General features: G+C 39.6%; 1 protein-coding gene across 8 annotated transcripts in view; it reads right to left on the bottom strand.

Moving 5' to 3' along the window:
• mast2 (microtubule associated serine/threonine kinase 2) overlaps window positions 1-17,772 on the bottom strand; it is a 61,090-nt gene that overhangs the window by 28,276 nt on the left and 15,042 nt on the right. For 5 of the 8 annotated variants that reach the window (XM_005734298.1, XM_005734293.1, XM_013911164.1 and 2 more), the window contains 5 exons: window positions 17,048-17,139; window positions 7,587-7,662; window positions 6,544-6,564; window positions 5,608-5,686; window positions 4,331-4,485 (listed from right to left, as the gene is read on the bottom strand). In XM_005734298.1, coding sequence (XP_005734355.1) covers window positions 4,331-4,485; window positions 5,608-5,686; window positions 6,544-6,564; window positions 7,587-7,662; window positions 17,048-17,139 — 423 coding nt within the window. The remainder of the gene's footprint in view (window positions 1-4,330; window positions 4,486-5,607; window positions 5,687-6,543; window positions 6,565-7,586; window positions 7,663-17,047; window positions 17,140-17,772) is intronic. The other 3 variants (XM_013911165.1, XM_005734297.1, XM_005734294.1) reach the window with 2 other exon arrangements.

The following is a 17,772-nucleotide window of genomic DNA, read 5'->3' as shown; positions in this document are numbered from 1 at the left end:
TGAATGTGTGTGTGAATGGGTGGATGACTGGATATGTAAAGCGCTTTGGGGTCCTTAGGGACTAGTAAGGCGCTATATAAATACAGGCCATTTACCATTTAACTGAATAGGACCTCATCCTTCCTTTTCACTGCTTCATTGTGAAACATCTGCAGGGACTGTTGAATTTGTTAACAGCTTAAAATTGAAAAAGCTAGAAGGAAGATGTGTTTTCAACTAGTTGATGAAAGAAAACTGTCTTTGTGACATAACGGCACAGCAATAAGACAGAATTCGGGTTTACTGATGCTTTACAAAAAGAAAAAGGCTAGAATACGTGCACGTACATGACTAACAAAGGCAATTGTTAGTCATGTACGTCAATCACCTGATGCGATAACATGTTCAACTTTAAGCACTTCTTTAATGTCCGTGTGCCTTTAAGGAAAGAGAAAATCAATCAAAAGCTGTAGCTCTGCCACAGGGCTCAGTAAGTAAAGGAGGTGGAGTTTGTCCAAAACAGCCTGAGGCACTTTCTTAATTTTCACAGTATATCATTGGTGTCTTCTTTGTGTTCTTCTTGTTGGGCGCTCATGCCTGTGAGCAGCCTGAGCAGATATTAAAATAAATCTCCCATTCAGTGTGCGGTAGCGGACGCCAGAGTGAAATCCTCTGGATGAATAACATAAGAAAGCCAGACAAAGGCTAATTAGAACCTGGCTATATTTCTGCGGTAATGGGAAATAAAACCTGCCTCGCGGCAATCCCTGCGAAAATCGTCTTAGTCATTACTCTGAGAAATGACCTTGGAGAAGAGATATTGGAGCAAACTGTGGGACAGTTGTTTTAGTGTGGGGCTGCAGTTCGAAAGTTAGCACTTATACTTTCAGAAAGATATGAAATTTGATAATTAAAACATTGGGTGAAGGCCCATTTTCTTTCTAAGTGGTGCCACATGTGACAAAAGGCACTCAAAATGCAAAAGAGCTGATTTCTGCAGAGGATAATTGAAGTAAATCAGATGAGACAGGGAATCAGACGGTGATGGTGAGGCTGGGGGAAGGCTGAGGTGAGGTGGGAGGAGAGATGATTGGTTGGTGTGTGTGTGTGTGTGTGTGTGTGTGTGTGTGTGTGTGTGTGTGTGTGTGTGTGTGTGTGAGAAAAAGAGAGAGTGAGAGAGCGAGACAGAGAAAAATAACATTGCTGCTTCACAACTGAGGCGTCTGACTTGGGGAAATAAGACGCCTAATTGAGCGTGACAGAGAGGGGGGCACGTTGTGCCTTCACCACCAAAAATCATCGATGATGTCATTAAAATCCTCCAAGCTAAAACCTAATGAAAAGATAAAGGAACAGTGAAGGTTTGTTTGTTTAGTGAATCCTAAAACAGTGGTGCTAATTCTTTTCAAAATTGATGTAAAGTGTAATTTCAGTACTTTGTCTTCATTTAATTTCTGGCTCTGTTTCCAGTCACGAATTTCAATTTGTGTTAAGCTGCTTAAACTCAACTATTAAAAAAACATAATTATAAAATATTTTCTAGCTTTTTGTGTTTGCATACAGCCTTTCTTTGGAAGTACACATTTCATCTATAACCCGCAATTTGTTTCTTTGTTTCTATTGCGTGAAATTCGTTAAAGTTTAAATTGTCAGATAAATTAGTCACCTACCATTTCTGACTTTGCTGTTTGCTCAGCATAAAAGCACCAGAGAAAAGTCTGGACGCACAGTGTAGAAAAAACACTGAAGAAAGCAAAGCTGTCAGGTGTGCTGATCCAAGCTACTGCTAAGATAAGAGCAAAAGCCCTCTTAAGGCTTTTTGAAGTGCAGTCTTAAAAACAGCAAAATACTGTTATGATGAAGGCTCAGAAAAAGAGGAGCAAAGAAGGGAATCAGTGCCTGCCGAGTATAAGCTCATTGGAGTTACCAGCCTTAAAAAGGTGTGGACGTCACAGAGATGCTCCCCGGAGATTAAGTAGTGCGCACCTCCCCTCATCAGTTGCTGTGTCTTTACCAGACACTGAGAAAAAGAAGACATGGTTTCCGCCTGTGACATTCCCACCATGAATCATTTAGAAGGAGCTGTTATTGTGTGGGGGCTTTGCTAGTAACGGTCAGATTTAAGCCGACACTTTAGTGGCAACCAAAAGATCCTGCAGTGACACATAGTCCACCTGGTTTGATCTTAGTGGGACCATCATTTATTCAGTGAGCCAGGCCACATCTTCAGGCTCGGTAAGGACTGTTAAAAAGGAAGCAGCAATGATGGAGTGCTGCATCAGTTAGCTTGACCTCTACACTCACCAATGGTTGCAGACTGTAGAGTGAAAGGGAAGGAGACAAGAGCTGCTCAGCCTTGAAGGAGCCCCCTCAGGTGATGGAAACTGTCCAGGTGATGACTGACAGATTGAAGAGTGTATAAAACTGATATGAATTTTAAAAAAAATGTTTTTCTGTATTTAAACATCCTTGTTTACTACATAAATATGAGGTATATATATATTTTGTTTTAGCTATGATGTCTTAACAGCCCAACAATACAAACGGATCTATGATCCTACTTTGCTTCTGCAAAAAATGAAATTAATAAAGAAGCTAGAGAATGACAAAAACAATGGTGAAGGTCATTCCTTACAACAGAATGATAAAATCATGATCATTCTATTATATATTATTGCTTTGCAGCTCATGTTCACTATATGGCCTCTCATCCAAATACACATACTCTTCTTCTCTTGCTCCTTCTTTTGTCTGATGGGTCCAGTCAGTGACTCCAGTTAATTTCTTTCATTGTTCTTCTTCTTTTACCTTTTTGTGTTTCCTTTTCAAACGTTTAAACTGCATTTACTCCTCACATTATTACTGCTTTCTGTTGGCTATTCCTCTGAACTTGTAGATTGTCTATAGACTGCTCATTAAAAGCTTTTTAATGACACTCACTGCTGGTAGACTAATATGATGTCAGGGTTTTGCTGAGGCTCACTCCTCCTTCATACGAGGGGGGCTGACAACCAGCCACAGTTGAAACACTTTTCAAAGTCACCTCAGAGTAAAGTAACTTGCTCACAGTCAGCAAGTGCTCTGTGCTTGTCAGCTCTTCTTTTATCTCTGATAGAAGCAGGTTGGTGCTAAAATGTAACATCTGAGATCTTTTTATTTCATTTTATTTTCTGACTGGAGAGATATCAAGGTTACATAGGGACACTGTTGATGGTGGATTACCTGAGATAGCAAACCACACAAACACACACACACACCACTAAACACAGCGGGAGTCTAATCAGATACACACCATGTAACTTGGTATTGCCTGCTTTCATCTCATAGGATGAAAGCATTCGATATCTATCCATAAAGAAACAGGGATAAAGATGAAGGGGTCAAAACAAGTGTGTGATACAAGGAAATTTTAAAGAGGACTGATACAGAAAATCTGTAGATGATAGGATGAGGTGAAATCTGAAAGTATCTCTTGACAACCAGGAACAGAAATAGAATCACAAAAAAGCAAAGATGGCTGGAGACGGCCAAAGACAACGCAACACTGACAGAGCTACAGTTTGACAGGTGAGTGTCACAGTGAGGACTATTCTCACTTACACCTGTCATGGGTAAGTCAGAAGAATATGTGTGACCTTTTTAAGACTGACAAATACACACACAATCTGGGTCTGCTAATGTTTGTTCATCCTATGTGAAATGCTAGTTTAGTGCTATGCTGTATTTAAAAATCAGACCTCCACAAGTGAAGGGGCGCAGCAGTGTGAGCCTCCTCTACAGACCAATGAAGGCCCAGCAACTTTACACTCAAAATGAGCAATCATCATCCAGGACTGACTGATAAAGCTACGTTGCATCACTTTCTCTGACACAAATTGAAGGTGAGAAAAACCATCTCTAGATCACGGGACAGAAAGGATACATTTATGAGATTACTTTTAAATTCAAGTACTGACTTGATCTGAATGGTCTGCACCTACAAGTGCAAAAAGATCTACATTGTTTGTAAAATTGTACATTTTACAAAGACATAATACTGGTTGATTAAGCTGAGAAACTATACTTCTTTTTGAAAACGATATGCTCCCTTTGAATGTAAAATAAAATTGAGAGAGACATGTTTAGCAGAGACGTGTTGCATCAACTCTTCTTTGAATAGCAAGCAGGGTTTGTGCATCTGGGCCCTACAAGGGTTTTTCTTTTGCAGGAAGCCTCTAGCAGCTATAGAAAAATGGAGGGCATTTGCTTTATCGTTCATTTCTGCTTTCCGCTAACACGTAGGCTGGGTTTCATGTGGCATTTTGCTGCATCCAATCAGAGTATATCTTGTGAGCTAGCCCAGAGCTCCTACCTTAGGCTGCGGGACCGTGGTCTCATGGCGGGGGAGCGTCGTCCCTCCTCATCTGTGATGCTCTCAGAGCTGAAGTGTTTGGTAAGGAAGTGCAGCTCGTCAGGTGTGGGCTGGAAGGGCAGCTGGTGCAGCTTCTCCTGGGATGAACAGGAGGACTGTGAGAGGAGGAGCACAAACGGAGTATAGATTACAACCAGCACTGAAGCTACAGTGAGGAGTTAGGCCGGAGCTAAACTGGGATTAGAAGAACTCTGGGTTGAGTTTGTCTTTGGAGTAAAGTTTAGTCCCCTTCTCATTAGAGGAGAAAGGGACAGAAAAAGCAGATTACTCCAAGCTGGAAATGCCTGTAAGGTTTGAAGGGAGCTAAGCTAGGATTATACTACAGGCTAAAACTATTTTTGCTTGTATGATGTATTTTTGAAAAGTTAAAGTGCTCTAAATGGAAATTGGCGCAAGGACATTCTAGCATTATCTCTAGCTGGAACAATTTGTGGTAGTCTGTCCTTGCAGGAATTCCTGGTGTTTCTACACAGAAAAACTGAGTGGAAAGACTGAAGAATGAAGTGCTTGGCATAGCTGTAAATCTGTGTGTCATCAAATTATAATGTATGTAGTTTTGCAATTCCACTACTGGAAAGGTTTTCCAAACAACTTTAAGCTGAACTTCAGTGAATGTGAGTTTCTAAAGCAGACAAGTGAAAAGTCCCTGGTTTGATTTCAGTAGGAGGCACGAATCCTTTTGGGGTTGTGACAGAAAGGGCATACAGCATAAAAAAAACCCACCAGTTAGGGTGAAATTCACACAACAAAGGTCTTATTTGTCAGAATAAGATAAAAGGGAAGGGGGGCTTGGTTCTCTCTTAGTACAATGATTGTGTTAGTCTGGATGCTCAAGTTCACGGCTTCTCAGACAACCTAGCCAGCCTGCTGCCTTTGATGCACAGCAAGTCTCATTTTAAAGGCAGGAGCCACAGAGGAAGTGTGCAATTTTAAAAAAGGGAGATGAAAGAACAGCAGAAGGTAAAGGACAAGGAGGAGAATAAGACCAAGTGGGACATTTGACATGTCCCTAAGAGTGAGGGAAAGAAAAAGAGTAGGACACAGAAGTACACAGTAAGGTATCAGAATGAAGGAATCAGCAGTGGAGGCTACGGCAGTTTTGCAGCTTTGTAGTAAGTGAAATATGTATGTGTTTTTAGTTTTCATGGATGAGTCTATAGATCACTACAACAGACATACAAATACATTCATAGACAGAGTATAGTGAATTTATTTACCGAGACAGTGGAACTGGGAGTGTTGGTGCCATATCCAGAGGAAGGCAATGAAGCGAGAGACCAGCGTCTGCCATCCGTCCTTAAAAACAAAGAGCGAACATTAAAGAAAATGAATGAAGACATCAGCACTCAATGATCATTTTCAGTGAAATACCACATATTCTCCACAGCCAGAATAACAAGATGAAGCAGTGTCACATACAGTGAGTAAAAGTATTACAGTAGGTGGAAGAAAAGGTGAAGCGGAAAGATAGCATGGAACCTAATGTGTGCAAAAAGCATCCACTGAGACTTTGCACATGTAAAGAGAAGCACCACAGAGTTCACAGACTCGACAGCTCATCCTGTGTCAGAAAAGCCGGATTCTTTACTTCACAAATACCTTCTGGTTATCAAACATTAGCCAGCTTTTTGTCACTTTCAGTAAATATTCATCCTAACAAACCTGAAGTGCCTCCTTACCCCTTCTGTGTCTCAGCTCCAAATCCAATTAAACATGTCAGACTCGCAAGTATTTCATTTCTTTTTGTTTTACACTTTTGGCTAAAACGAGTGAAACTTCTTCTGGAGATTTTTGAAGAAATTTATAAAAAGATCATAAAAGCACTTATTTAAATGTCTAAAAAATGATTTGTTTTTCCTCTAAAAAAACAAAACAAAACCCTGTGGTGTTCATTATGATATTTGTTTATGGATGTAATTCTCTCTTTTGTTTTTCTCTCTCTCTATTGCCTATGTGTTCTGGGGGGGGGTCTTCATTTTTCTCGTGTCACCTTGTCTGTCTCGAGACTGTCCCTCATTCAATTTAGTTCCACTTTTATTTTGAAGGTTAGTTCCTCTTGTGCTGTGTGTGTGTGTGTGTGTGTGCTGAGTCATGCAGGACAGAGGGCAGGAAGAGGCAGGCGGAAAAGTCAGAGGTCAGAATGGAGACATTACCTGTCAGCCCTGTGTCCATGGCTGTGAAGAAGACAAGACAATGGTTTTCTTTTTATTTATTTATTTATTTTTATTGCTGTCACACAGACTGAAAAATAGATGCAAATTGCCTCAGTTGGTTTTCCAAACAAAACATATCTGATAAAGAAAAACGTGTAACTGCTGATACTTTGTTGGCAATGCAGAGTGGCACACTTTTTGTTGCAAGCCATATGCATTTTTTATTTTATGACAACAAGCACAATTATTTTCATGCAATGCCAAATAAAAAATACATTTAAATGAAAGTGTTTCTGATAAAATAAGGCTTTTATGCGAGTAGGAACAGTAGGCCCGTCATATCAGACTCCACCACACGGTGTCCCTCTCACCCCACAGTGTGCTGAGCAGCGGCAGCTCTGAGGTCAGCGGCTGGACAGAGAGGGATTTCCAATTCAAATCAGCACTAATGCTCCTTTTCGCTGCTGCACCTCACAAACACAGTGTCTCGGTGTTTGATGACGTTGTCGTGCAAACAGCCTGCCTGTTCGGCTCAGTCCTCGAATGGAGAGTCTCAGTTCAATCAAATAGATTCCAACCCCCCCACCACAGCTAGGGATCACAGTGTCTCACAATAGTTCCCGGAAGTTAGCAACATACGCTAGCCACGGCACAGATATGGGAGCACAGATCTTTTAAAGATAAGATATGTAAAATAGTATTTACACATTTGCCTCCTCATCAGCTCACACACTCATTTACATCAGCAGCTGCTCAGCTCTCATAGGGCTCTCATAGGTCACTGAGTTGTTTAACACTGTTTCAAAGATACGGACATTAAAAGATGAAGTACACCTTATCTATTTGGGCTCAACATCTGCAATCTATTACTTTATTTCTATTTTTTTCCTGATGTACTGTAGAACTTAAAACTGAAAAGAACTGTTAAGAGCTAATGATCACTAATACAATCAGTTTGTTTATTGAGGACAACAACGCTTCTGTGTTTTTTACATGTGTGACTGCAAACGCAAACATCCTTAGCACATAAATGGAAGTCTTACCTGCGAGCAGGAACAAAGGAGAAGTGTGCAGCTGTGTTGGGAGAGAAGTTGCGAGGACTGTCCAGTGGGCTGGTCCCTGAAAGACAGAGAGAAGTAAAGTAATAAGCAGGAATGACAGTAAGACAGACAGAAAACAGAAAACCTACACCTGTGTTCACGTGATGAGTTCTTTCTTTAACACAGTGAACACTTTTGTGGCAGCTAATTCAGGGAGAATCATGGGGAATGAAAATCATATCCGATTACGTTACTTCATGGCTGATGAGAAGTTAATTAACTGATCGGGATGCGTTTTGTTAACGTGTGCCATTTTCATAATAAAAGACAATGTGTGAAGTCTTAATCCAGTGAATTTGCTCAGTGAAAAGAGATTTAAGAAAATTACACCACAGACTATGCAAATAGGTAAGAAAAATGTTTGTTTTTTTGTCATCTCTGGACTTGTCATCTCATGTCTCAGCAACTTGGTGCTACTATTGTTTGTGTCAGGGATCAGCGCATCATGCTGATGCCAGTGAGCATGCCACCCAACCATGATCACGGAAAAGAAGATGCAAAGATGCAGAAGAGGAAAAGGGGATGTCTGCAAACGCACAACTGGCAACTGAGACTGATGATAAAGATGTGAGATGTCTTTTTAAGTGAAGTTCAAGGAAATAAAAATCCAAGACAAAATAATAACGAAAGAGGCAGAGGGACTTTGTTCTTTTATTACCAAGTATTACTACTCTGATCAAAGCCCAAGTAACGGCTCCCAGTAATGATATCATTATATCAATAATAAAACATAGCAAAGATATGTGCTTACTCAAGGCAGTAATCTCAAATACAAAATAATATCTGTGCATCAGAAAAAAGAAAACTTTGTCTTTACCAAAAGCTGGTTAACTTCCTTTTACTTTACCCTCTTAGCTCATTACCTACTGACTAGTAAGATGCATTAGAGGTAAATCCAGTACCTGTGTCGGAGATTTGTTCTATCCCAGGACTAATATTTTTCACCTTATAGATACTTTGCTTGAGCAGTATTACTACAAAACACTGCAAACATTTGCATCCCAACCCAAACCAAATACTCGGACTATAATATACTATTATATTTTTATAAATGTCTTCTTCTGTACAGGGTCTAACCAGAAACCTACTCTCGATGACATCAAGTTATTTTTGACCAGAAGATTTCCTTTGACGCGAACATTAAATAAATATGCCTTCTTTCATCTGTGCAGTATTGTTCATACTGGGGTTCTTAAAACTTTACAGAATGAATTATTTGTGCTGCAAGACATCTTCCTGCTGCATTTACCAACCTGAAAATATGAATGAGAAGATAAAAAGGCCCTCACTGTGAAAGCAGAGCATGTGTTAAGTGTTCTGCTCATTCATTTGTTTTCCTTTATTCTCCATCACTTTAAATTTCTGACCTTGAACAAGACAAGAGCAAAATGAGAATCCGAATGTAAGATTTATGACGAGAAGAAGCGTGGGCGATATGCAGAAAATAAATAGGAAAAATAAATAAATAAATAAACAGGGGAAGTGGCTGTAATAGAAGACAGAGAGGAATGAAGATGGGCTCTCTCACAACCTGATTGAGTGTCTCATTAAGTGAACGAGCACACAGGGGAAAGTAAAAGGTAAAGAGCTTAAAGGAATGACTCGTCTGTCTTCTTGAATCACACAGAAAGGTGGAGTTAAAATTTTAGATTAAGATAAAGTAGGTGAACCACCTGCTTTTTACATTTACTATTACACTGCTGAAAATATACAAAGATAAATGAATGCAGTTCAGTTAACTCCTTTTATATCACTTACACTGATAACACATCATATAATGATTGTGGAAATCAGTGAGTTAGTTACTTTTAACTGGATAAAGGGGAAGAAAAAACAGCTTCCCCAAACAAAATCACGTGTAAGTAGCTAAACAATAACTTAGTTTGAGAAACTGGGGACACAAACACTCAATTTCTGCTTCAACTTCAACACAGAAGGGAAACATTTCTCTTCACTGAACACCAAATATCTCCAGAACAGCTTGAATTGACTGTGAAGCTCATAATGCAGCCATTGCCACAGAAGTCACAGATGATCCTCTGTTTAATAAAGCTGACATTTTTTAATTAAATATGCTGACATATCCGAGCAAAAGCAGTGGAATGGATATTCACGGTCAGTATCTGCAGGGAGAAACAGCACTCTGATAATAATTCAGCAGAATGAGGCTGAAGGAAGAAAGGGTGAACACAGATGAATAGCAGAGGAACGGCTGGCTGCCTCAAAAACAGGAGGAGAGATTAAGTAGTCGGACATTTCCACATCAATTATGCAGTTTTCTCCGCAGAATGTCTGGACAGAGCAGAAACTCAAATATTAATGCGAGCATTTGCTTGCCGTCAGATGGGAATCTCTGTCTGTCTAGTTGGCTGTGCAGAACATGTATGCACATATTGGAGTGAACAGGTAGGTTATTAGTCAGACAGATTGCTTGTTAGTGTACATCTTACTTGTGTCAAATGTCTTATACATGATGTAGTATGGCTGCAAGGATGCTGCTGAAGTTGCATTTAAAAGGACATGGAGTTGTCCCTGGAGCTGTTAGCAGGCTCACCCACTGCACCGATCCTCCCTGTTCATATTTTATACTATACTTAGAACTGTGTGTGCGGACATTATTTAAGATCCATCTCTCTCAGCAAAGAGAAATCAGACGCATCAGCGATGGGTCAACTGGTGTGTTTGTGTTTAGAAAGGATGGTTAGGTCTCCTCAGACGTTTTTGCACGAGAATGTGTTTGTGCTCATAGGTTGATGACAAGAGTACCAGATGCACGCACAGGACACGCAGTCACGCAGTGTTTCACCACAAAAGAAAGTCACTTTAATCCTTTTTTTAAATCACCAAAGACCGAACAGATTGTCATGAAACATAAAAACTAGACATTCCTTCGCTATTTGCTCTCCCAGCCTGTGGTATCCTCTTTTATGGGGAAGACAGTCACAGCACCTGCAGGTTTTTGCCAAATAATATATTGATATGTATTTAATACTCGTGTGTATTAACACCTTCACAATTATAAGTCCATGAGCTAATGGACTTACTGACATATAGGGCTGCCACGATTACGTCGACTATCAAAATCGTCGACGACTGATTTAATAGTCGACGCGTCGTTTGAAGCTTTGTAAGATCACAAAAGACGCAGGAATAAGTAGCAGGATTTAAGAGTGTAATAACAGACTGAAACAGAAGATGGCAGCACTGCATGTACAAGGATGCCAGCTGCCGTTAAACCTCGAAGAAGAAGAAGAAGCTGTGTCCCAGAATTCATAGCGCAGCCCAGCTCAGTTTCCAACAATGGCGGCAGCTAGTTAGTATAATATTACTCTTATTATTCTTTCTGGGTCACAAAATAAACATTTAACATATTTTCAGGTGAGAATGTAGCTGTGCAAACCTCAAATATCTGCTCAGTTTATCAAGACACCACATATTTTCAAAAGCGCTCCGACGTTTTCGGAGACGTCTGTTACCCACTAGCTCGATAGCTAGGCGGGGGCAAGGCTCACTAGAGCCGTGAGAACACCGGACTCCCTGCAAATCATTTTCAAACCCACCGCCGTCTTTTGCTACTCCGGTTAAACATATATGAGTCACTTAGATAACTTACAAATGTTAATGTTTGGCTTTTTTTTAGTATTTTATTTGTTCCTGAGTAAATCGGTTTGGCTGAGATTAAAGTTATAGTTTTTACACAGCTGAATAAACGTCAAGCAGACAGCTGATTATCAGAAGTGTGAGATGCTCCAGAATATACTCCGGTGTCCTGTTATATTTTAGATAGCAAGGAGTTTATTAAACTTCACCGAAACAATCTGCAAATTTCATTAAAATTTAATAAACTATCATCTTGTCTTTATTTTTAGTTAGCACATACCTTAAACACTTAAAGCTGTAAGCTAATGATAGTTATATAAGAGCAGATGCTGCTGGTGCAATAAGCTGTAGTTTTACTCCAATGGATGTATGATCTGATTAGTAGACTAATCGCAAAAATAATCGGTGACTAGTCGACTATCAAAATAATCGTTTGTGGCAGCCCTACTGACATGTTCAACACAACATGCAAATCACGAGTGCTGAGTCGATGGCTCGCAAGTATTTTGGACTGAACTCTCCACGTTTTTTGACAGAGATTAGAGCCGACTTGAAAACTCAAACAGACCTGATCTAAGATCACGTCTATGCTTTGTGGATCTCCCATGTGTGTCTTTATAAGTACTGCAGTAAAGTGAAATAGCAGCAATGTGTCCATCTATTGATCGTGCAGTCTCAACTGACACCACAGTCAGTTATAATTATGCCACAATCAAATAGTTTCCAAAGAAAAATCACTATGGAATCTATGAAAAAACACTGTGGCATGAATTTTGCACCTGAATAAGAAAAAGTGAAGTGAAATGTAAATTATAACTGAGTGCATGTAGTAAGAAGTCTCATCACACCATATATAGAAGCTACTTTGCTGTCACATTTTTAGGTTTCCTGCAGTAAACTGCAGTGACAGTGACCTACTTTAGCAAAAACCAAGACATATGCTTTCATATCAGATACATGCAAATGTGATATCTACTCTGTGGCTCTTCATTTTCACTTGCCTGCTCCCTCTCCGGTGAAGACGAGGTGGGGAAATCAAAATAATTGGGGAAGGGGTAAAAAGAAATGTGCAATACATGCATATGTATGTATAAATATATTTATCTTTGAGTCTGTGACATGAAACTGAACAAAAGAAAAGCCATCTTTCTTGCAGTCCTTCATTACAATTGCAAAAATGAGCAGTGGTTTGACAGTATTCATCTCGACTCAGAGCGTATAGCTGCCAATCACAAGCTGACCTTTACCAAATAACAGCTTTCTGTCAGCCAGGAGAGCGGAAACTACGGGCTGGTGAAGTGAAACAAATAGAAAAGATGGAGATATTCTGTGTGAGTAAATGGGGGAGAAGAGAAGAGAAAATGAAGCTTGATGTTAAAACATTACAAAAATATCAAGAGAGGAGAAAAAGAGATCATGAGAGAGGCAACAAGGAATTCATGCAGACCTCCAACATTTAATAAGTCTTTTTTTTTTGGAGAGGATTGGTGCTCATCAGACCCTCAGGATATTAGACTGAAGAATTTCCATCTGATTAGCAGCAAATGGCTTGGTGATTGAAACTATGATGAAATTCAGGATTATGGCAAGAGCGAGAGACTGAGAAGGAGGAAAAGGGAACGAAAGGACAAGGCTTAACCTCCAGTGGTTCATATTAATCAGTTCGTGTCTACAATGAGATATCACAGCCTGGATTAGACAGTTACAGTGGAAGCGTGGAGCTGTGTTCACACGTGATATGAAACCAAAATTTACATTATTCAAGTAAACAGATTCAAACTAAACAAAGTGTAACAGGACAGAAAATGAAAAACAGCATCTTTAATTAGTGCTGTTTAATTAGAGGTATTTAATTCCTGCGCAGGGTCTAGGACACATAGACAGCACTGCAGGACTAGTGGCACAGTTACCATGGCAATGCAGTAGCTGGAAGATGTAAATGGAGAGGAGGAAGGGAAGATAGAAGAATGGAGCAAAAGAAGTGTACAGTATTAGTAACAGCAAACCACACTGTGAATACAAACAGGCAACCACAGATCACTTCTACACACTGCAGATGCCCCGTAGGACATCTATCCAGTCAGATATGAAACTATGAAAAGAAAATCATCATGTCAAATAAGTAATGTATGATGGTGAATTACTCCACATCGAAAGGAGCCAGCTGAGGTGGTTCGGGCATCTGACAAGGATGCCCCCTGGGCGCCTCCTGGGTGAGGTGCTCCAGGCATGTCCCACCGGGAGGAGGCCCCGGGGCAGACCCAGGACACGCTGGAGAGATTATATCTCTCGGCTGGCCTGGGAACGCCTTGGTATTCCCCCGGATAAGCTGGAGGAGGTGGCTGGGGAGAGGGAGGTCTGGGCCTCTTTGCTTAGGCTGCTGCCCCCGCGACCCGGCCTCGGATAAAGCGGATGAAGATGGATGGATGATGGTGAATTAGATGTTTCTTTTTTATCCTCTCAGTGAGCTGCCAAAAACTGTTTAAAACCCCCTCTCAAAAACAAAAACAACATGTCTTTTATTTCCAACCCTTTCCATTGTCTTTTGCTAACTTCAGCCATCACAGTATTGTTCCTGTGTCATTTCACAATATAATGAAATACAGGAAAATCTGATTAACAGATCAGTGCTTCAGCATACAAGTAGAATGTGTGCACCTTTTAGTCAGAACAGAAACCATACACTAACCACAGGACTACAACCTATAGATATTCAGCTGATATTCAGGGAAGACAGCAATTTACTTTATGGTGAACAGCAGTTCTTGTATAAATGATCATTCACTGACACCAAGGTCGCCAGTCACACAATAGACTGGTGCCAAAATAAAACAGTGCTTGTGCTATGCTGTGGGGAGTGGAGGATGACAAAGCTCCCATCAGTAGCAAAGGCTCGCTGATTGCTTGGCTCTAAGCCTGTGTTTCATAGTTCATGAGTAGTTTATGAAATCAGTATCAGGATATCAATATTTAAATATATATTTTGGTGGCTTCAGAAAATGGTTTGAGATCAGTGTCTGAGAAAGAATGTTACAAGAGCAAAAATAAACTTTACATTTACAAAGTGGCTTTTAAACTTCATTTGACTGACTGACCAAACAATACTTGTTTAAACAGTATAAACCAGCACTGTGCAGTAAAAGTCTTTAACTGAGCTGGATTTAGCATGTTTGCAAAATTTATTTGCACTAAATTTTAAAACGCTATTAAAATTTTAATTGTTGCTGTTTGTTATTTAACTTTTTGGAATTTAAGTTTATTTTACAGTGTTAAGAAAACTTTTTCCCATATTGTCCGAAATATTGTTATTGCCAATATAATTTTGAGGCGATGTCACCCACCCAAAGAAACACTACTACCACTATCTGTGAGGGCAAACACAACATTGTAATGAGTGTTTCTCTGTGTCACGCAGCCTCTCCTTAATATTCTCTCCTCAATATTTTACCATCTTTCCATCTTTCATATTCATTGAGCTCTCGCTCTCTCTCCTCCCATTCAGTTACTGCCACCAATAATCCTTTTCCATTCTGCTGTTTCAGTCTATATTTTGATTCCTTCACTCAGTCCCCTTCAGGCACCATCAATCATAGTTTTTCTTTTTTCCATCTCTTTTCCATCTATACATTCGAAGGGTGGAGGAGAGGATGGGTGGGTGTGTGGGTTGGTGGGTTTGTGCGCTTGTCTTCCTGTCAGATGTGTTCAGAAGACATTTTGTTAGCACACATTTCATCGAATCATTTGGTGTGTGTGCATGCAGCTTCTAATATCAGCACACACACTTTTTCATAGCGAACGTACGTATGATGGCATGGTGGGTGGAATCCTTTTGAAGTGACTCTTGCCTGCTTCTTCTCAGGAGTATTTCAAGAGTATTTGATAAGGGTGAAATATTTTTCTTTCTATAAATGTGTCAGTTTGTCAAAGATCAAGGCAAAATCTCATCTCGATGTATTTCCTGCTGCAAGATCAGCTTAAAGTTATAGACACTGACCTTACACAGGGAGACAAGAAAATGCAATACCAATTTTCCAAATTTGACGAAGTGGAAGCAGCTTCCCAATGATTTTATGTGCTCTAGCACATTACAAAAGGCTAAAGCACATAAAATCATTGGGAAGCTGCTTCCACTTCATCAAATTTGGCAAATCTAAGTCACCCAGCAAATCAGTGGTTATGCAAAATTATTGTCAAGGTGCTTGGCTTCTTTTTATCTGATGAGATTAAGCAATCAAAATTCTGTCAAGAAACTACTGCTAATTGTGCAAGAGTGCCCTCAGATTATACAGTCCAGAAAATTTATACACTATCCAAAAAAAAAAAAAAAATTCACCCATATTGGGGACTCGCCTGTTGTCCAAAAACAGTTGGGACATGGATTCAAGATCTTTAGGGAGTTGTTGGATGGGTTTGGGGAACTGGATGCTGACACGTTATTCTCTGTGTTATGTGGATTTCAGAGCGAGTGGATCTCACAGAGGCTCAGTCAGATTATGAAGTAAGGTGTCTGGAGACTGAGCCACTTCAGACTCTTTTCTTTGTAACCTGAAAATAGCAAAGAACAGCAAAGGTGTGGTGCGACGTACTATCCTTCTGTTATCAGCAACTGCTCTTCCTATGAGAGTTGTGCCTCGTCTTCAGCAGTGTGTTCGTGGGAGTAACGGTAAGTGACATTCGCATGAATGCCTTCGACCCGAGGTTTCCCAGAAGAACATTGTATTGTAACAAAATAATCACCTGCATGCTCAGCATATATGCATATGTTTCAGTGATTTTTAAAGCTATACAAATATTGCAGGAATGCATACAAACTCAAGCCAGTCAGCAAAGACAACCATCAGTCTGTCTTCTGTCTTGCATTACTGTAACGATATCTTGATGATGTCAGTTTTAAAAGTGTGAAAATCTAAGTAATGCATTGGTAACAATCGATACAATAATTAAGATGAAGTAAATATTTCATCTTAATTATAGTAACATTGTGTTAAATTACAAATAATAATATTTACTAATCAATAATAATGGCAACATTTATTTAAGGAGTAGGTTTGTTTAACAAAAAAATACTTATTTTCTAAATATGTTTCATATTATACAGATAAGAGAAAATTACTTTAAAATCGGAGAAGATCTTGCTAATATTATTTGCTTATTATTTAGAAAGATTACATTTTAAAATAAAACTTTCTTTACTTACCCAGGCATTTAAATGCTTTTGTTAAAACCCTGAAGCAATTTTACAATAAAGAAAATAAACAATGAAGTATTTTTTTTATTTCAGATTTCAAACTAATTAGTAACCAATGGATGAACATTAAAAGTACTAAATATTCAACAGCAACAAACTATTAGCTAAAGCATCATTATAAAAAACAATGGTTATTAATAAGTGTTAAAAATAAAAGTCTGTCTGCGGCAGCTGACCGTATGTCAGCCTGTGCATTCATTCACACAAACAAACATCTCACTGTGCGATCTCAGTGTGCTACCGGAGCTGTTAATTGAGCTTTGTTGGTGTGTGATTGTAAACAACACGACTCCATGTAATGCAACTTGTCTGCTGTTACTACACACTTTTAGCAGAACAACAACATTTGAGCAGAGTCAAAGTTTCCAATTAAACAACACCTAAATTATCACCTTTTCATCATAATTTATTCAGCAACTCTTGCTATGCTACCAGTGAGAGTGGATTTGGACTACTGAAACTGGTACTATGGATACTGATGATATTACAGTATTGAGTATATCAGGTCTATAGTTTGAAACATCAAAGGCAGTTTATATAAAGGAGTGTGTGTTACCTGTGTGTCCATGCAGAGGTGAGTGTGGCCGTGGCAAGGTGGGCGAAGTGCTGGACGTGACAATCAGGCTCTTCCTGTTGCTTGCCCGACAACTGAGAACAAAAACAAAGGCAATTTAGTGACTTCAGCTTAATCTAAGTTCAAATTTGAAACAAATAAAGTCAGGGTAATTAACTCTTTACATAAGTACAAGGATTTCATAAACCTTCAATGAAGGACACATTCCTGGCATGGAATTTGCTTCTATAAATGTTCCTTGGGATTTCATAGCCACAATCACCAGTCACAGACATTATGAAAGCACATCATAACCTCACACACTCTTATGAATGCTAAGTTAGTCATTTGTTCTTGTTTACTCTTATAGACTCTTATAGAGTGAGGTGCACTCAGCTGAATTACATCTTATGCAGAAGATGTAGTTTTAACAAAATAAGAGACTGAAAGGTTTGGGCTGGGAAAAACAGATAGGCATCGTTAGATGGTACTCTGTAGGAGACCTCGGCTCCCCTTTGGGCTAAGATGCTCATACGGATGTGTACATACTGCTGTACCAAAGACACTCGTCGAGGAAAGAGCAATCTGCTTTAAAGCTATGACATCTGTCCCTAGACAGAAGGAGAAGAGGAGGAAATGAGGGGGCAGTCTTCACAGCTAACACCTCCAACATAAGCTCACAAGATTATTCGACTTTGTTGTTTACTCTGAAGCTCCGAGCCAAGTGT

This window comes from Pundamilia nyererei, unplaced genomic scaffold (genome assembly GCF_000239375.1).
Source record: "Pundamilia nyererei isolate P.nyererei 1_Seehausen unplaced genomic scaffold, PunNye1.0 scaffold00057, whole genome shotgun sequence".
Taxonomy (NCBI): domain Eukaryota; kingdom Metazoa; phylum Chordata; class Actinopteri; order Cichliformes; family Cichlidae; genus Pundamilia; species Pundamilia nyererei.
Note: the sequence above shows the minus strand (reverse complement) of the source record. Positions and strands in the feature narration are given on the sequence as shown.